The sequence below is a fragment of the Somniosus microcephalus genome, unplaced genomic scaffold, assembly GCF_052327205.1.
Source record: "Somniosus microcephalus isolate GS21.2 unplaced genomic scaffold, FLI_Smic_1.0 unresolved_chr3, whole genome shotgun sequence".
NCBI classification, from domain to species: Eukaryota; Metazoa; Chordata; class Chondrichthyes; order Squaliformes; family Somniosidae; genus Somniosus; species Somniosus microcephalus.
In genome coordinates, this window is record NW_028225181.1 from 55,010,024 (window position 1) to 55,030,565 (window position 20,542).

General features: G+C 52.4%; 1 protein-coding gene across 1 annotated transcript in view; it reads left to right on the forward strand.

The window, feature by feature from the left end:
- LOC147091457 (adaptin ear-binding coat-associated protein 1-like) overlaps window positions 1–20,542 on the forward strand; it is a 51,998-nt gene that overhangs the window by 19,703 nt on the left and 11,753 nt on the right. The window contains exons 5-6 of the mRNA XM_085976602.1: window positions 15,424–15,592; window positions 17,038–17,140. Coding sequence (XP_085832728.1) covers window positions 15,424–15,592; window positions 17,038–17,140 — 272 coding nt within the window. The remainder of the gene's footprint in view (window positions 1–15,423; window positions 15,593–17,037; window positions 17,141–20,542) is intronic.

Below are 20,542 nucleotides of genomic sequence, written 5' to 3' on the forward strand. Positions count from 1 at the left end.
TGGGCTTAAACTCGCTGGAGTTTAGAAGAATGAGAGGGGATCTCATTGAAACTTATAAAATTCTAACAGGACTAGACAGACTAGATGCAGGAAGGATGTTCCCGATGGCGGGGGAGTCCAGAACCAGGGGTCACAGTCTAAGGATAAGGGGTAAGCCATTTAGGACTGAGATGGGGAGGAATTTCTTCACCCAGAGAGTGGTGAACCTGTGGAATTCTCTACCACAGAGGGCGGTGGAGGCCCAATTCATTAAATATATTCAAGAAGGAGTTAGATATATTTCTTAAGGCTAAAGGGATCAAGGGATATGGGGAGAAGGCAGGGACAGGGTACTGAATTTGGATGATCAGCCATGATCTCATTAAATGGTGGAGCAGGCTCGAGAGGCTGAATGGCCTGCTCCTATCTTCTATGTTTCTATGGAGCGGAGAATTAAAGTGACAGGCCACCGGGAGCTCGGGGTCACCCTTATGGACTGAACGGAGGTGTTCCGCAAAGCACTCACCCAATCTGCGTTTGGTCTCCCCAATGTAGAGGAGATCGCATCGTGAGCAGCGAATACAGTATACTAAATTGCAAGAAGTACAAGTCAATCGCTGTTTCCCCTGGAAGGGGTGTTTGGGGCCCTGGACGGTGGGAAGGGGGGAGGTAAAAGGGTCGGTGTTGCATCTCCTGCGCTCGCACAGGAAAGTGCCAGGGGAAGGGGAAGGGGTGACAGAGGAGTGGACCAGGGTGTCGCAGAGGGAGCGGTCCCTTCGGAATTCTGAAGTGGGTGGGGGTGAGGGAAGATGTGGGCGGAGGCTCGTGTGGAGCAAAACATAGAAGATAGGAGCAGGAGTAGGCCATTCGGCCCCCCCCGCCATTTAATGAGATCATGGCTGATCATCCAAATTCAGTACCCTGTCCCTGCTTTCTCCCCATATCCCTTGATCCCTTTAGCCTTAAGACATATATCCAACTCCTTCTTGAATATATTTAATGAATTGGGCCTCCACTGCCTTCTATGGTAGAGAATTCCACAGGTTCACCACTCTCTGGGTGAAGAAATTCCTCCCCATCTCTGTTCTAAATGGCTTACCTCTTATCCTTAGACTGTGACCCCTGGTTCTGGACTCCCCCGCCATTGGGAACATCCTTCCTGCATCTAGTCTGTCTAGTCCTGTTAGAATTTTATAAGTTTCAATGAGATCCCCTCTCATTCTTCTAAACTCCAGCAAATATAAGCCCAATCGACCCAATCTCTCCTCATACGTCATTCCTGCCATCCCAGGTATCAGTCTGATTAATCTTCGCTGCACTCCCTCCATGGCAAGAACATCCCTCCTCAGATAAGGCGACCAAAACTGCACACAATACTCAAAGTGTGGTCTCACCAAGGCCCTGTACAACTGCAGCAAGACATCCTTGCTCCTGTACTCGAATCCTCTCGCTACGAAGGCCAACATACCATTTGCCTTCTTAACCGCCTGCTGCACCTGCATGCTTACCTTCAGCAACTGGTGCACAAGGACACCCAGGTCTTGTTGCACTTCCCCTTCTCCCAATCTATTGCCGTTCAGAAAATAATCTGCCTTCCTGTTTTTGCCACCAAAGTGGATAACCTCGCATTTATCCACATTGGGCAGATGCATGGCAGAGGCAGTATAATCACCCAACCTGTCCAAATCATACTGGAGTTCCTCTGCCTCCGCCTCACAGCAAACACGCCCACCCAGCTTTGTGTCGTCTGCAAACTTGGAGATATTACATCTAGTTCCCTCGTCTAGATCATTAATATATATTGTGAATATCTGTGGTCCTAGCACCGATCCCTGCGGTACCCCACTAGTCACTGCCTGCCACTCGGAAAAAGACCCATTTATTCCAACACTTTGCTTCCTGTCTGCCAACCAGTTCTCTATCCAAGTCAGTACCTTACCCCTAATCCCATGTGCTTTAACTTTGCACGCTAATCTCTTATGCGGGATCTTATCGAAAGCCTACTGAAAGTCCAAATACACCACATCTACTGGTTCTCCCTTATCTATTCTACCAGTTACATCCTCAAAAAATTCAATAAACACCGGCATAGACCAGTTGGGATGAATGGCCTGTTTTTTGCTGTAAAATTCTATGTAAAAAGCATCTACGTAAAAACACAAAGGCATGTCCCGAACATTAATTGAGCTACAGTAACTTGGGGCCTCAACTATTTACAATCGATATTAACAACTTGGATGAAGGGACTGAGTGTATTGTAGCCACATTTGCTGATGATACAAAGATAGGTGGGAAAGCAAATTGTGTAGAGGACGCAAAGAATCTCCAAAGGGACAGAGATAAGGCTAAGTTAGTGGGCAAAAATCTGGCAGATGGAGTTTAATGTGGGAAAATATGAGGTTATCCACTTTGGTCGGAATAATAAAAAAGCAAATGATTATTTAAATGAGGAGAGATTACAAAATGCTGAGGTACAGAGGGATCTGGGGGTCCTTGTACATGAATCACAAAAAGGTACAGCAAGTAATTAGGAAGGCAAATGGAGTGTTGGCCTTTATTTCGAGGGGTTGGAGTATAAAAGTAGGGAAGTCTTGCTACAACTGTACAGGGTGTTGGTGAGACCACACCTGGAGTACTGCGTACAGTTTTGGTCTCCTTATTTACGGAAGGATATACTTGCATTGGAGGTGGTTTAGAGAAGGTTCACCGGGTTGATTCTGGAGATGAAGGGGGTTGTCTTATGAGGAAAGGTTGAGCAGGTTGGGCCTATACTCATTGGGGTTTAGAAGAATGAGAGGTGATCTTATTGAAACATATACGATTCTGAGGGGGCTCGACAGGGTAGATGCTGAGAGGATGTTTCCCCTCATGGGGAAATCTAGAACTAGGGGGCATAGTTTCAGAATAAAGGGTCGCCCTTTTAAATCGGAAATGAGGAGGAATTTCTTCTCGGAGGGTGGTGAATCTGTGGAATCCTCTGCCCCAGAGAGCGGTGGAGGCTGGGTCATTGAATATATTTAAGGTGGAGATAGACAGATTTTTGAACGGTAAGGGAGTCGAGGGTTATGAGGAGCGGGCGGGGAAGTGGAGTTGAGGCCCAGATCAGATCAGCCACGATCTTATTGAATGGCGGAGCAGGCTGGAGGGGCCGAATGGCCGACTCCTGCTCCGACGTCTTATGGTTCTAATGTTTCTTACAGGGTGTGTCAGCTGTGGCTCAGTGAATAGCACTCACTCACGTGTTCTGCCTCCCTCTGCTCCAAGTCAGAAGGTCGTGAGCTCGTGTCCTCACTCCAGAGACTCGGGCACAAAACCCCAGGCCCGACAGTCCCCAGTTACCCAACAACCTGCATTTATGTCACGCCTTTAAAGTGGTAAAACGACCCAAGGCGCTTTGCAGGAGCAAATTTGGACACCGAGCCACGTGAGATATTCGGGACAGGCGACCAGGAGCTGGGTCAAAGAGGTCGCTTCCAAGGAGCATCTTAAAGGAGGAGAGAGAGGCGGAGAGGTTGAGGGAGGGAATTCCCGAGCTTAGGGCCCAGGCAGCTGAAGGCACGGCCTCCAATGGTGGAGCGATTGAAATCGGGGCATGCACGAGGCCAGAATTGGAGGAGCGCAAAGATCTCGGAGGGTTGTAGGGGCTGGAGGAGGTTACAGTGATAGGGAGGGTTGTAGGGGCTGGAGGAGGTTACAGAGATAGGGAGGGTTGTAGGGGCTGGAGGAGGTTACAGAGATAGGGAGGGTTGTAGGGGCTGGAGGAGGTTACAGAGATAGGGAGGGTTGTAGGGGCTGGAGTAGGTTACAGAGGTAGGGAGGGTTGTAGGGGCTGGAGGAGGTTACAGAGGTAGGGAGGGTTGTAGGGGCTGGAGGAGGTTACAGAGATAGGGAGTGTTGTAGGGGCTGGAGGAGGTTACAGAGGTAGGGAGGGTTGTAGGGGCTGGAGGAGATTACAGAGATAGGGAGGGTTGTAGGGGTTGGAGGAGGTTACAGAGATAGGGAGGGTTGTAGGGGCTGGAGAAGGTTACAGAGATAGGGAGGGTTGTAGGGGCTGGAGGAGGTTACAGAGATAGGGAGGGTTGTAGGGGACTGGAGGAGCTTACAGAGATAGGGAGGGTTGTAGGGGCTGGAGGAGGTTACAGAGATAGGGTTGTTGGGGCTGGAGGAGGTTACAGAGATACGGAGTGTTGTAGGCACTGGAGGAGGTTACAGAGATAGGGAAATTTGTAGGGGCTGGAGGAGGTTACAGAGATAGGGGAGGGTTGTAGGGGCTGGAGGAGGTTACAGCGATAGGGAGGGTTGTAGGGGCTGGAGGAGGTTACAGAGATAGGGAGTGTTGCAGGGGCTGGAGGAGGTTACAGCGATAGGGAGGGTTGTCGGGCTGGAGGAGGTTACAGAGATAGGGAGGGTTGTAGGGGCTGGAGGAGGTTACAGAGATAGGGAGGGTTGCAGGGGCTGGAGGAGGTTACAGAGATAGGGTTGGAGGAGGTTACAGAGATAGGGAGGGTTGGAGGAGGTTACAGAGTTAGGGAGGGTTGTAGGGGCTGGAGGAGGTTACAGATAGGGAGGGTTGTTGGGGCTGGAGGAGGTTACAGAGATTGGGAGGGTTGTAGGGGCTGGAGGAGGTTACAGAGATAGGGAGGGTTGTAGGGGCTGGAGGAGGTTACAGAGACGGAGGGTTGTCGCGGCTGGAGGAGGTTACAGAGATAGGGTTGGAGGAGGTTACAGGGATAGGGAGGGTTGTTGCGGCTGGAGGAGGTTACAGAGATAGGGAGGGTTGTAGGGGCTGGAGGAGGTTACAGAGATAGGGAGGGTTGTAGGGGCTGGAGGAGGTTACAGAGATAGGGAGGGTTGTCGGGGCTGGAGGAGGTTACAGAGATAGGGAGGGTTGTAGGGGCTGGAGGAGATTACAGAGATAGGGAGGGTTGTAGGGGCTGGAGGAGGTTACAGAGACAGGGAGGGCTGTAGGGGCAGGAGGAGGTTACAGATAGGGGGGGCTGGAGGAGGTTACAGAGATAGGGAGGGTTGTCGGGGCTGGAGGAGGTTACAGAGATAGGGGGGGTTGGAGGAGGTTACAGAGATAGGGAGGGTTGTAGGGGCTGGAGGAGGTTACAGAGTTAGGGAGGGTTGTAGGGGCTGGAGGAGGTTACAGAGATAGGGAGGGTTGTAGGGGCTGGAGGAGGTTACAGAGATAGGGAGGGTTGTCGCGGCTGGAGGAGGTTACAGAGATAGGGTTGGAGGAGGTTACAGGGATAGGGAGGGTTGTTGCGGCTGGAGGAGGTTACAGAGATAGGGAGGGTTGTAGGGGCAGGAGGAGGTTACAGAGATAGGGAGGGTTGTCGGGGCTGGAGGAGGTTACAGAGATAGGGAGGGTTGTCGGGGCAGGAGGGGTTACAGAGATAGGGAGGGTTGTCGGGGCTGGAGGAGGTTACAGAGATAGGGGGGGTTGGAGGAGGTTACAGAGATAGGGAGGGTTGTAGGGGCTGGAGGAGGTTACAGAGATAGGGAGGGTTGTAGGGGCTGGAGGAGGTTACAGAGATAGGGAGGGTTGTAGGGGCTGGAGGAGGTTACAGAGATAGGGAGGGTTGTCGGGGCTGGAGGAGGTTACAGAGATGGGGAGGGTTGCAGGTGCTGGAGCAGCTTAGGGAGTGGGTGCGAGGGTCGTGGATGGGATTTGAAAACTAGGATGAGAATTTTAAAAATCGAGGCGTTACCAGGCCGGGAGCCAATGTAGGTCAGCGAGCACAGTTGCAGGGGGGCTGATGGGTGAGCGGAACTTGGTGCGAGTTAGGACACGGGGGCGGCAGAGATCAACACGGGCTCAGGTGAGCGGAGGGTGGATGGTTCGGTGCGGGGAGGGCGCGGGCAGGAGAGCGTCGGGATAGTGGAGGCCGGAGGAGACAAAGTGGTGGAACGACCCCTCGGACATTGCGGATTTGAAAAGGCAAAGACAGCCAGGTGCGAAAATCGCTGGCAAAGGGGGCGGTACATTACCACTGTCCGGAAGAAACATGCGTGGTTATGGCATCCGGTTTGCCGTCGGGAAGCTGAGCGACACAAAACAGCCAGCCAACCGTCCGTCATTGTTGCCCGGCAACCGTGACCACAATGGGACTTCCATTAACTTTTTGACTTGCCTCAATTAGCAAGAACCTTCTAAAAATGGAGCGGCTTTGTTACCTCCCATCTCCCCCGCCCCCCCCCTCCCGACAGTTCAGCTCGTCCAAAACCCATCACCCACCCTGTGCTCGCTGACCTACATTGGCTCCCAGTCCGGCAATTTTAAAGTTCTCATCCTCGTTTTCAAATCCCCCCCTCCATATTTCTGTAACCTCCTCCAGCCCCTACAACCCTCCCTAGCTCTAACCTCCTCCAGCCCCGACAACCCTCTCTATCTCTGTAACCTTCTCAAGTCCAAACAACCCTCCCTATCTCTGTAACCTCCTCCAGCCCCTACAACCCTCCCTATCTCTGTAACCTCCTCCAGCCCCTACAACCCTCCCTATCTCTGTAACCTCCTCCAGCCCCTACAACCCTCCCTATCTCTGTAACCTCCTCAAGCCCAAACAACCCTCCCTATCTCTGTAACCTCAAGCCCAAACAACCCTCCCTATCTCTGTAACCTCCTCCAGCCCCTACAACCCCCCCTATCTCTGTAACATCCTCCAGCCCCTACAACCCTCCCTATCTCTGTAACCTCCTCCAGCCCTACAACCCTCCCTATCTCTGTAACCTCCTCAAGCCCAAACTGTTACGCCTGTGTATAATAAGAAACGGACTGCAGAGAACGGTACAACAGGTGTTTACTCAACGTGGTTCAAACTGCAACTGAACTGTACAGATTACTACTCGGCGTTCTATACAGGTGTGGTCACTGCCGGTACTACAGTATACATGAGTTGTAAAAAGTAGTTCTCCCCTTAATGGTACATACATTACAATTCCTCCCCTTTTAGATTAACAGTACCATAACACTCATTTAACAATTAAATATCAAACTAATTACAATTAACACTTTTAACATGCAACATTAGCTGAAAATAGTCTATTTATAAATTCAGTCTTTGGGGAGGCTTCCTGATCCTTTCTGGATAGCGCCTTTCCCGAGTGTCTTGCTCTTGGTGCGGAGGCGATTCTGGCCCCCTGTCGTCGGTTGGTTCATCAGCTTCCAATGTTACTGTTTCTGGGGTAGATGCGACCTGTACGTCGGGTTCATCACCAGGTACGTATGGGCGAGGCATGGGGTTGACTTGTTCCTGTGACTCTAGGATCTGGTCAGCATGGCGTCTCACGATGCTCTCCCCAACGGCCACTGTGTACATTAGTGGGCCCTGCCGTGTGCATATCGTTCCTGGCTGCCATTTTTCTGTTCGGTAGTCGCGGGCCAAGACTGGTTGCCCTACATTGAAGCTCCTTGTTGGCTTCTCATGGATGTGCTGGAATTGCTTACTCTCAACATCTCTTCGTACGTTTGGTCTGACCAAATCCAGGCGAGATCTTAACCTTCGGTTAAAGAACATCATGGCTGGGGCCTGGTTGGTGACTGCATGTGTCGCATTCCGGTAGGCGAACAGGAAATTGTCCACCTTGTGCTGCAGTGGAATGTTGTCATTGTACATAGCCTTTATTGCCTTCTTAAAGGTTTGTACGAGCCTCTCAGCCAATCCATTTGTGGCTGGATGATACGGGGCAGATGTGTAATGCCATACCCCATTCTTTTTCAAGAACCTCCAGAACTCTTCGGACACAAACTGTGGTCCGTTGTCGGAGCAAATCTGTTCTGGCAAGCTATTCCTGGCAAAAATGGTCCATAGGACTGCAATAGTTTTCTCCGTGGTGGTGGAGGACATTTTGATGACCTCCGGCCATTTCGAGTGCGCATCCACGGCTATTAAAAACATTGAGTCCATGAATGGACCAGCAGAATCAATATGCACCCGTTGCCATGGAGATGAGGGCCACTCCCATGGGTGTAGAGGGGCCTGTGGTGGTGCATTTTGGACTTTCTGGCATCCTGAGCAGCTCTTGGTCAGGTCCTCGATTTGTTTATCGATCCCCGGCCACCACACATAAGCCCTGGCTAGGCTTTTCATTTTTACCCCTCCCAGATGACCCTCATGAAGCTCATTGAGCACTCTATCCCTTAACTTGGGTGGAATTACCACTTGGGATCCACACATCAAGGTCCCCAGGCACACTGACAGCTGTTCTCTCCTTGTCGAGAATGCTGGCAACAGTGAGTCGCCATGTGCTGGCCATCCCTTCACCGTCAAATCATATACCCGAGACAGTGTCGGGTCATTTCGGGTTTCCTTTTCGATACAAGCGTTAGTTACCGGTAGGTATTCAACTATAGTCGAATGGAATATTTCGACAGGATCCACTGCTGGTGCTTCCTCCGCAGTAGGCAGTGGCAGGCGTGATAGCCCATCAGCCTTTCCATGCTGTTTCGTGCCCTTATGTTCAATCTCATAGTGGTGCGCCCCTAGAAAAAGTGACCATCTTTGTAGTCGTTGTGCAGTCATCACCGGAATGCCCTTCTTCGGATTAAAAATGGAGACAAGAGGCTGGTGATCAGTCAGCAAGGTGAATTTCTGCCCGTGCAGATAGTGATTGAACTTTTTCACTCCCCACACTAGGCTGAGTGCCTCCCTGTCAATCTGGGCGTAGTTACGCTCGGCTGAGGTTAGTGATCGTGACGCAAAGGCTACTGGCCTCTCTGAGCCGTCCGAGAATTTGTGCGACAGCGCCGCTCCAATGCCGTAGGGTGACGCATCACATGCCAACCGAATTGGTAATGCTGGGTTGTAATGGGCCAATACCTCTTTCGATGTGATTAGTGTTTTGCTCTTCTGGAAAGCTCGTCTACATTCGTCATTCCACTTCCATGGCACCCCAGTTTGCAGTAGGGTGTTCAGTGGGTGTAGTATTGTAGACAAATTTGGCAAGAACTTATGGTAGTAGTTTACCAGCCCGAGGAACGACCTCAGTTGTGACACATTTTCCGGTGCTGGAGCCTTGACGACTGCCTCAATCTTCTCTGGGGACTTATGTAACCCCTCTTTATCGATAACGTGGCCACAATACGAGATCTGTTTTCTAAAAAACTCGCATTTGGGGCGGTTAGCTCGGAGCCCATATTCCTGCAATCTAGTGAGCACCTGCTCCAGGTTGGCAAGGTGATTACTGTCATTTTCGCCCGTGACCAGGATGTCGTCCAAATAACACTGGGTCCCTGGGATCCCTTGCAGGACTTGTTCCATTGCCTCCTGTCAAATAGCCGGAGCTGATGCTACCTCGAATACCAGCCGGTTGTATTGGTGGAGACCTTTATGGGTGTTGATTGTGAGGTATTTTTTTGATGCTTCTTCTACCTCCATTTGCAGATACGCCTGGGCCAGGTGAATCTTAGTGAAGCGTTTCCCTCCAGATAGCGAGGTGAAAATATCTTCAATCCGCAGAAGTGGATATTGTACGGTGTGAAGGACCGGGTTCACTGTTACCTTAAAGTCCCCACAGATGCAAACCTTCCTTGGTTCCCCAGGCGTGCTGCTCAACGACTTTTTCATCACAGGGACGATGGGTGTAGCCCACTCGCTCCAGTCTACCTTGGACAGTACACCTGAACGTTCCAGACTCTCCAGCTCTGCTTCGACGGCTGGGCGGATCGCATAAGGTACCGGTCTGGCCTTAAAAAATGTTGGGCTTGCGTTTTCTTCAGTTTTAATCTTCGCTGTCATGCCTTTTAGTGTTCCGAGTCCTTGCTGGAACACTTCTTTCGTGTCAGTTAGAATCTTTGACAGTCGCCCAGGTGTGACGTCGTCATCCTTTTTGTCAGCCACAGTCAGTGCCTGTATGGAATGCCAATCCAGTTGTATTTTCCGGATCCATTCATGTCCCAGTAATGGTGGTCCTCCATCTTGCAATACATACAGGTCTAGTTTTGGTGTTTCCTTACCGTTATATATAACGTTCACCCTTATTTTTCCTTTGGGGTAGACTTTTTGCCCGTGTACGTCTTCAAAATAATTTTTGTGTCTCTCAAGGGTATGTGTGAGAATAGCCGCTCGTAGTCCTGTCGGTTTATGACTGTTAGAGCTGATCCTGTGTCCAATTCCATCTTTACCTGGACTCCTGCTTTCTTGAGAGTGACCCAAATGGTTCGGTGATCCTCCGTTGTGATCACATTATGTAGTTTCAGACAACTCAGTTCCCTGCTTTCGGAGTCGTTATCACTCTTTTGTTCGTCTGAACTATTCTCCGTTATCTTATGTACCTTCTTGTACTTCCCTTTTGTCGGTTTCTTATTGCTGGTTTTCTTTCCTGACCTGCAGACTCGTGCTATGTGTCCTATTTTTCCACACTGTCTGCACACTTTGTCTTTGAACCAGCAATCATTCTGGTCGTGTGTTGTTCTGCCGCAGCGATAGCACTTCTCTGTTCCATATGACATTTCGTTTGTGCCATATTCTTGCGGTCTCTGTTGTATCTCTGCAGCGCCCCGTGCTGCTGCTTCATATGATACCGCAATGCTGAAAGCCTTTTCCAGCTTAAGGTCCTGTTCAGATAAAAGCCGTTTCTGGGTTCCTTCACTTTGAAGCCCACACACAAACTTGTCCCTTAAGGTATCTGCCAGTCCCGCTCCAAACTGGCAGTGTTTCAATAGTTTGCGCAGTTCTGTTAAATAATCAGCATTGCTTTCATCCTTATGCTGGTTCCGTTTGTGAAACTTGAATCTTTCTGCTATCAGCAGCGATGTGGGGTTTAAATGTTCCTGTAGTATCGTTACTATGTCTTCAAAACTCTTTTCCATTGGCTTCGTTAGGGTTACTAGATTTCGTAATAAACCATACGTCTTTGCACCCATTAAATTTAACAATACCGACGCTTTCTTGTCATCTAACACCTCATTTGCCTTGCAGTATCCCTCTATTCGTTCGACATATGTAGTCCAATCTTCGACTTCATTGTCAAATGCGGTGATACTGCCACTCTTCGGCATTTTGGGTGTGGTTCAAAATGGTGTCTCCCAATGGCTTAAAATGGCGTCTCCCGCGCTTTCCTTCCTCCCCCGCTGCTGCCGATGCCGCTCCCGGCGGTCCTCGTGGCAATGGCGGCGCCTCGCGGGTTTCTGCGCGTCTCTCTCTCCCTCTCTCCGACGCTGCTCGGCCCCTGAACACCGGCTGCGCCCTGTGCGCTCTGCCCTCTCTCTCCCCGTCGACGCTGCTCGGCCCTTTGCTGTGCCGCTCGGTCGGCTCTAGCCCGCCGCCGTCCAGGAAGGGTCTGCGCACTACCTGTTGCCAGCCCGTTTCGCTGGACCACCTCGACTGGAAAGCTAAGCCTGGCTCTCGACAGCCTCCCCCGCAATTCTCGAGTCTCTGCTGGATGACTGGGCGGTTGCCCGTGGTCGACGCCCGACTCTCTGGCCTTGACTTCCAATCCACTGATCTCCAGGAACGAATCCCCGGGAGGTGATGCAGAGTTGCAGGTAGGTTCGAACCTGCCTCGTCGCCAATGTTACGTCCGTGTATAATAAGACACAGACTGCAGGAGAATGGTACAACAGGTGTTTACTCAACGTGGTTCAAACAGCAACTGAACTGTACAGATTACTACTCGGCGTTATATACAGGTGTGGTCACTGCTGGTACTACAGTATACATGAGCTGTAAAAAGTAGTTTTCCCCTTAAAGGTATATACATTACACAAACACCCCTCCCTATCTCTGTAACCTTCTCCAGCCTCTACAACCCTCCCTATCTCTGTAACCTCCTCAAGCCCAAACAAACCTCCCTATCTCTGTAACCTTCTCCAGCCCCTACAAACCTCCCTATCTCTGTAACCTCCTCCAGCCCCTACAACCATACCTATCTCTGTAACCTTCTCCCAGCCCTTACAACCCTCCTATCTCTGGAATCTCCTCCAGCCCCTGCAACCCTCCCTATCTCTGTAACCTCCTCCAGCCCCAGAACCCTCCCTGTCTCTGTAACCTCCTCCAGCCATACAACCATCCCTAACTCTATAACCTCTTCCAGCCCCTACAGCCCTCCCTATCTCTATAACCTCCTCAAGCCGCTACAACCCTCCCTATCTCTGTAACCTCCTCCAGCCCCTACAACCCTCCCTATCTCTGTAACCTCCTCAAGCCCCTACAACCCTCCCTATCTCTGTAACCTCCTCTAGCCCCTACAACCCTCCCTATCTCTGTAACCTCCTCAAGCCCCTACAACCCTCCCTATCTCTGTAACCTCCTCCAACCCCTACAACCCTCCCTATCTCTGTAACCTCCTCAAGCCCCTACAACCCTCCCTATCTCTGTAACCTCCTCCAACCCCTACAACCCTCCCTATCTCTGTAACCTCCTCAAGCCCCTACAACCCTCCCTATCTCTGTAACCTCCTCCAACCCCTACAACCCTCCCTATCTCTGTAACCTCCTCTAGGCCCTACAACCCTCCCTATCTCTGTAACCTCCTCTAGGCCTTATAACCCTCCCTATCTCTGTAACCTCCTCCAGCTCCTACAACCCTCCCTATCTCTGTAACCTCCTCCAGCGCCTACAACCCTCCCTATCTCTGTAACCTCCTCCAGCCCCTACAACACTTCCTATCTCTATAACCTGTTCCAGCCCCTACAGCCCTCCCTATCTCTAACTTCCTCCAGCCCCTACAACCCTCCCTATCTCTGGAATCTCCTCCAGCCCCTGCAACCCTCCCTATCTCTGTAACCTCCTCCAGCCTCTACAACCCTCCCTGTCTCTGTAACCGTCCCCCACCCCTACAACCCTCCCTATCTCTGTAACCTCCTCCAGCCCCTACAACACTTCCTATCTCTATAACCTGTTCCAGCCCCTACAGCCCTCCCTGTCTCTGTAACCTCCTCCAGCCCCTACAACCCTTCCTATCACTGGAACCTCCTCCAGCCCTACAACCCTTCCTATCACTGGAACCTCCTCCAGCCCTACAACCCTTCCTATCACTGGAATCTCCTCCAGTCCCTACAACCCTCCCTATCTCTGTAAACTCCTCCAGGCCCTACAATCCTCCCTATCTCTATAACCTCCTCCAGTCCCTACAACCCTCCCTATCGCTGTAACCTCCTCCAGCCCCTACAACCCTCCCTATCACTGGAACCTCCTCCAGCCCCTACAACCCTCCCTATCTCTGTAACCTCCTCCAGGCCCTACAATCCTCCCTATCTCTATAACCTCCTCCAGTCCCTACAACCCTCCCTATCGCTGTAACCTCCTCCAACCCTACAACCCTCCCTATCTCTGTAACCTCCTCCAGCCCCTACAACCCTCCCTGTCTCTGTAACCTCCTCCAGCCCTACAACCCTCCCTATCACTGGAACCTCCTCCAGCCCCTACAACCCTCCCTATCACTGGAACCTCCTCCAACCCTACAACCCTCCCTATCCCTGTAACCTCCTCCAGGCCCTACAATCCTCCCTATCTCTATAACCTCCTCCAGTCCCTACAACCCTCCCTATCGCTGTAACCTCCTCCAACCCTACAACCCTCCCTATCTCTGTAACCTCCTCCAGCCCCTACAACCCTCCCTGTCTCTGTAACCTCCTCCAGCCCTACAACCCTCTCTATCACTGGAACCTCCTCCAACCCTACAACCCTCCCTATCGCTGTAACCTCCTCCAACCCTACAACCCTCCCTATCTCTGTAACCTCCTCCAGCCCCTACAACCCTCCCTATCACTGTAACCTCCTCCAACCCTACAACCCTCCCTATCTCTGTAACCTCCTCCAGCCCCTACAACCCTCCCTGTCTCTGTAACCTCCTCCAGCCCTACAACCCTCTCTATCACTGGAACCTCCTCCAGCCCCTACAACCCTCCCTATCACTGGAACCTCCTCCAGCCCTACAACCCTCCGTGATCTACGCTCCTCCAATTCTGGCCTCTTGAGCATGTCCCGATTTTAATCGCTCCAACATTGGCGGTCGTGCCTTCAGCTGACGAGGGCCCTAAGCTCTGGAATTCCCTCCCTAAACCTCTCAGCCTGTCTCTCCTCCTTTAAGACGGTCTTTAAAACCTGCCTCTTTGACCAAGCTTTTGGTCACCCGTACCTAATATCTCCTTATGTGGCTCGGTGTCAAATTTTTAAAAAAGTTGTTCATGGGATGTGGGTGTTGCTGGGCAAGGCCAGCATTTATTGGCCATCCCTAATTGCCCCTTGAGAAGGTGGTGGTGAGCCGCCTTCTTGAACCGCTGCAGTCCGTGTGGTGAAGGTACTCCCACAGTGCTGTTAGGGAGGGAGTTCCAGGATTTTGACCCAGCGACGATGAAGGATCGGCCGATATACTTCCAAGTCAGGATGGGGTGTGACTTTGAGGGGAACTTGGAGGTGATGGTGTTCCTATGTGCCTGCTGCCCTTGTCCTTCTAGGTGGAAGAGGTCGCGGGTCTGGGAGGTGCTGCTGAAGAAGCCTTGGTGAGTTGCTGCAGTGCATCTTGTAGATGGTACACACTGCAGCCACGGTGCGCCGGTGGTGGAGGGAGTGAATGTTTAAGGTGGTGGATGGGGTGCCAATCAAGCGGGCTGCTTTGTCCTGGACGGTGTCGAGCTTCTTGAGTGTTGTTGGAGCTGCACTCATCCAGGCAAGTGGAGAGTATTCCATCACGCTCCTGACTTGTGCCTTGTAGATGGTGGAAAGGCTTTGGGGAGTCAGGAGGTGAGACACTCGCCGCAGAATACCCAGCCTCTGACCTGCTCTTGTTGCCACAGTATTTATGTGGCTGGTCCAGTTAAGTTTCTGGCCTATGGTAACCCCCAGGATGTTGATGGTGGGGGATTGAGCGATGGTAATGCCATTGAATGTCAAGGAGAGGTGGTTAGACTCTCGCTTGTTGGAGATAAATGTAAGAAGTCACACAACACCAGGTTATAGTCCAACAGCTTTATTTGAAATCACAAGCTTTCGGAGCGCTGCTCCTTCATCAGGTGAAGTGAAGTGACGAAGGAGCAGTGCTCCGAAAGCTTGTGATTTCAAATAAAACTGTTGGACTATAACCTGGTATTGTGTGATTTCTTACATTTGTCCACCCCAGTCCAACACCGGCATCTCCACACCATTGTTGGAGATAGTCATTGCCTGGCGTTTGTGTAGCGCGAATGTTACCTGCCACTTATCAGCCCAAGCCTGAACGTCGTCCAGGCCTTGTTGCATGCGGACATGGACTGCTTCATTATCTGAGGAGTTGCGAATGGCACTGAACACTGTGCAGTCATCAACGAACATCCCCATTTCTGACCATATGTTGGCCTCACGGTTTCGCGGCTGGTCAGTGCTGAGCTAAAGGGGGAGGGCTACAATTAGGGACCGGTTGGGCCGAATGGCCTGCTTCCGTGCTGTAAAATTCTACGTGAAGGCGGGGTGTTGGAGCTGAGGGTGCTCTCTGATTGCGGAGTCTTTCTGTGCTTGCGTTGCAGAACATTAAAAAGCGAGACAGGTCCAGGCCGCGGGCTCCAGGAGGGACCGGAGGTCTCGTCCCGCTCCTGCCTCCCCCCGGCGGAAAGGTCACGACCCCCGACCCCTCGGCGAGCGAATCGCCCGCTCAGGTGGCTCCGACACCCCCAGCCCAGCAAGACAGCAATGCAGGTACTGGTGGAGGGGGGGCGGGGGCGGGGGCGGGAGGGAGGGAGGGAGGGGAGGGGGATGTTCAGAGGACCTAGACGAAGCAGCTCGATGTAATATCTCCAAGTTTGCAGACGACACAAAGCTGGGTGGGCGTGTGTGCTGTGAGGAGGATGCTGAGAAACTCCAGTATGATTTGGACAGGTTGGGTGATTGGTCAGATGCATGGCAGATGCAGCATAACGTGGATAAATGCGAGGTTATCCACTTTGGTGGGAAAAACAGGAAGGCAGATTATTATCTGAACGGCAATAGATTGGGAGAAAGGGAAGTGCAACAAGACCTAGGTGTCCTTGTGCACCAGTCGCTGAAGGTAAGCATGCAGGTGCAGCAGGCGGTTAAGAAGGCAAATGGTATGTTGGCCTTCGTAGCGAGAGGATTCGAGTACAGGAGCAAGGATGTCTTGCTGCAGTTGTACAGGGCCTTGGTGAGACCACATCTTGAGTATTGTGTGCAGTTTTGGTCGCCTTATCTGAGGAAGGATGTTCTTGCCATGGAGGGAGTGCAGCGAAGATTCACCAGACTGATACCTGGGATGGCAGGAATGACGTATGAGGAGAGATTGGGTCGATTGGGCTTATATTCGCTACAGTTTAGAAGAATGAGAGGGGATCTCATTGAAACTTATAAAATTGTAACAGGACTAGACAGACTAGATGCAGGAAGGACGTTCCCGATGGCGGGGAGTCCAGAACCAGGGGTCACAGTCTAAGGATAAGGGGTAAACCATTTAGGACTGAGATGAGGAGGAATTTCTTCACCCAGAGAGTGGTGAACCTGTGGAATTCTCTACCACAGAAGGCAGTTGAGGCCAATTCATTAAATATATTCAAGAAGGAGTTAGATATATTTCTTAAGGTTAAGGGGATCAAGGGATATGGGGAGAAAGCAGGGACCGGGTAATGAATTTGGATGATCAGCCATGATCGCATTAAATGGCGGAGCAGGATCGAGGGGCCGAATGGCCTACTCCTGCTCCTATCTTCTATGTTTCTATGACCTGGCCACACGCGCTCGCAGGGAAGACCAAGCAGGAAAGGCCCAGCCTCCATCCTCGGCCTGTGAATCGGGACATGATTGAGCTTGATGTCCCTGGGCTGGTGGGGTGCAAATCAACCAGGATCTCTGCTCCTACGCGCTCTCCAGCGACCCTTGGGAGGGGTTAAGCGTGTGTGGGGTGGGTGTGCGTGTACAGCCTGCGCGTGGGAGAGGCAGCGTTTAGGGTGGGTTGTGAAGCCCCCCAAAGGCGAATAGCTCGTCAGCAAAAACCTTCCATCCCAATGTGGGCTCATCACCTCGACAAGAGGAGGGGTCTTGGGGCATTTAAGGAGAACTCCGGGTCTTCATTGAAGAAAGAGTTTGATTGTTAACTCCTCTATGACGCTCCTTTCTGTCCGATCTTTTTACAGATGTCACACTAGATGTCACTCCTGCACCCCCGGGCTCCAGCCTGGGTTTACAGCCAGCAGAGAGTTCATCCGGCCTCTGGGGCGAGTTCACCTCAGTGACTAAGTAAGTAAATACCGACACACTCCCCAGGCACTCCCTGTAAATACCAACACACTCCCAGGGCTCCCTGTAAATACCGACACACTCCCCAGGCACTCCCTGTAAATACCGACACACTCCCAGGGCTCCCTGTAAATACCGACACACTCCCGGGACTCCCTGTAAATACCGACACACTCCCCAGGCACTCCCTGTAAATACCAACACACTCCCAGGGCTCCCTGTAAATACCGACACACTCCCCAGCGACTCCCTGTAAATACCAACACACTCCCCAGCGACTCCCTGTAAATACCGACACACTCCCCAGGGACTCCCTGTAAATACCAACACACTCCCAGGGCTCCCTGTAAATACCGACACACTCCCCAGGGACTCCCTGTAAATACCAACACACTCCCCAGGGCTCCCTGTAAATACCGACACACTCCCCAGGGACTCCCTGTAAATACCGACATACTCCCCAGGGCTCCCTGTAAATACCGACACACTCCCCAGGGCTCCCTGTAAATACCGACACACTCCCCAGGGACTCCCTGTAAATACCGACACACTCCCCAGGGACTCCCTGTAAATACCGACATACTCCCCAGGGCTCCCTGTAAATACCGACACACTCCCCAGCGACTCCCTGTAAATACCGACACACTCCCCAGGGCTCCCTGTAAATACCGACACACTCCCCAGGGACTCCCTGTAAATACCGACACACTCCCCAGGGCTCCCTGTAAATACCGACACACTCCCCAGGGACTCCCTGTAAATACCGACACACTCCCAGGGCTCCCTGTAAATACCGACACACTCCCCAGGGACTCCCTGTAAATACCGACACACTCCTGGGGCTCCCTGTAAATACCAACACACTCCCAGGGACTCCCTGTAAATACCGACACACTCCCGGGGCTCCCTGTAAATACCGACACACTCCCCAGGGACTCCCTGTAAATATCGACACACTCCCGGGGCTCCCTGTAAATACCGACACACTCCCCAGGGACTCCCTGTAAATATCGACACACTCCCGGGGCTCCCTGTAAATACCGACACACTCCCCAGGGACTCCCTGTAAATACCGACACACTCCCAGGGCTCCCTGTAAATACCGACACACTCCCCAGGGACTCCCTGTAAATATCGACACACTCCCGGGGCTCCCTGTAAATACCGACACACTCCCCAGGGACTCCCTGTAAATATCGACACACTCCCGGGGCTCCCTGTAAATACCGACATACTCCCCAGCGACTCCCTGTAAATACCGACACACTCCCCAGCGACTCCCTGTAAATATCGACACACTCCCCAGGGACTCCCTGTAAATACCGACATACTCCCAGGGCTCCCTGTAAATACCAACACACTCCCCAGGGACTCCCTGTAAATACCGACACACTCCCCAGGGACTCCCTGTAAATACCGACACACTCCCCAGGGACTCCCTGTAAATACCGACACACTCCCCAGGCACTCCCTGTAAATACCGACACACTCCCGGGGCTCCCTGTAAATACCGACACACTCCCAGGGCTCCCTGTAAATACCGACACACTCCCCAGGGCTCCCTGTAAATACCGACACACTCCCCAGCGACTCCCTGTAAATACCGACACACTCCCCAGCGACTCCCTGTAAATACCGACACACTCCCCAGGGACTCCCTGTAAATACCAACACACTCCCAGGGCTCCCTGTAAATACCGACACACTCCCCAGGGACTCCCTGTAAATACCAACACACTCCCCAGGGACTCCCTGTAAATACCGACACACTCCCCAGGGCTCCCTGTAAATACCGACACACTCCCCAGGGGCTCCCTGTAAATACCGACACACTCCCCAGGGACTCCCTGTAAATACCGACACACTCCCGGGGCTCCCTGTAAATACCAACACACTCCCAGGGACTCCCTGTAAATATCGACACACTCCCGGGGCTCCCTGTAAATACCGACACACTCCCGGGGCTCCCTGTAAATACCGACACACTCCCAGGCACTCCCTGTAAATACCGACACACTCCCAGGGCTCCCTGTAAATACCAACACACTCCCAGGGACTCCCTGTAAATATCGACACACTCCCGGGGCTCCCTGTAAATACCGACACACTCCCCAGGGACTCCCTGTAAATATCGACACACTCCCGGGGCTCCCTGTAAATACCGACATACTCCCCAGCGACTCCCTGTAAATACCGACACACTCCCCAGCGACTCCCTGTAAATATCGACACACTCCCCAGGGACTCCCTGTAAATACCGACATACTCCCAGGGCTCCCTGTAAATACCAACACACTCCCCAGGGACTCCCTGTAAATACCGACACACTCCCCAGGGACTCCCTGTAAATACCGACACACTCCCCAGGGACTCCCTGTAAATACCGACACACTCCCCAGGGACTCCCTGTAAATACCGACACACTCCCCAGGCACTCCCTGTAAATACCGACACACTCCCCAGGGACTCCCTGTAAATACCGACACACTCCCCAGGGACTCCCTGTAAATACCGACACACTCCCGGGGCTCCCTGTAAATACCGACACACTCCCCAGGCACTCCCTGTAAATACCGACACACTCCCGGGGCTCCCTGTAAATACCGACACACTCCCCAGGCACTCCCTGTAAATACCGACACACTCCCCAGGCACTCCCTGTAAATACCGACACACTCCCGGGGCTCCCTGCAAATACCGACACACTCCCCAGGCACTCCCTGTAAATACCGACACACTCCCCAGGGACTCCCTGTAAATACCGACACACTCCCCAGGGCTCCCTGTAAATACCGACACACTCCCCAGGCACTCCCTGTAAATACCGACACACTCCCGGGGCTCCCTGTAAATACCGACACACTCCCCAGGCACTCCCTGTAAATACCGACACACTCCCCAGGCACTCCCTGTAAATACCGACACACTCCCGGGGCTCCCTGCAAATACTGACACACTCCCCAGGCACTCCCTGTAAATACCGACACACTCCCCAGGGACTCCCTGTAAATACCGACACACTCCCCAGCGACTCCCTGTAAATACCGACACACTCCCCAGGGCTCCCTGTAAATACCGACACACTCCCCAGGCACTCCCTGTAAATACCGACACACTCCCCAGCGACTCCCTGTAAATACCGACACACTCCCCAGCGACTCCCTGTAAATACCGACACACTCCCAGGGACTCCCTGTAAATACCGACACACTCCCAGGGCTCCCTGTAAATACCGACACACTCCCCAGGGACTCCCTGTAAATATCGACACACTCCCGGGGCTCCCTGTAAATACCGACATACTCCCCAGGGACTCCCTGTAAATACCGACACACTCCCCAGGGACTCCCTGTAAATACCGACACACTCCCCAGCGACTCCCTGTAAATATCGACACACTCC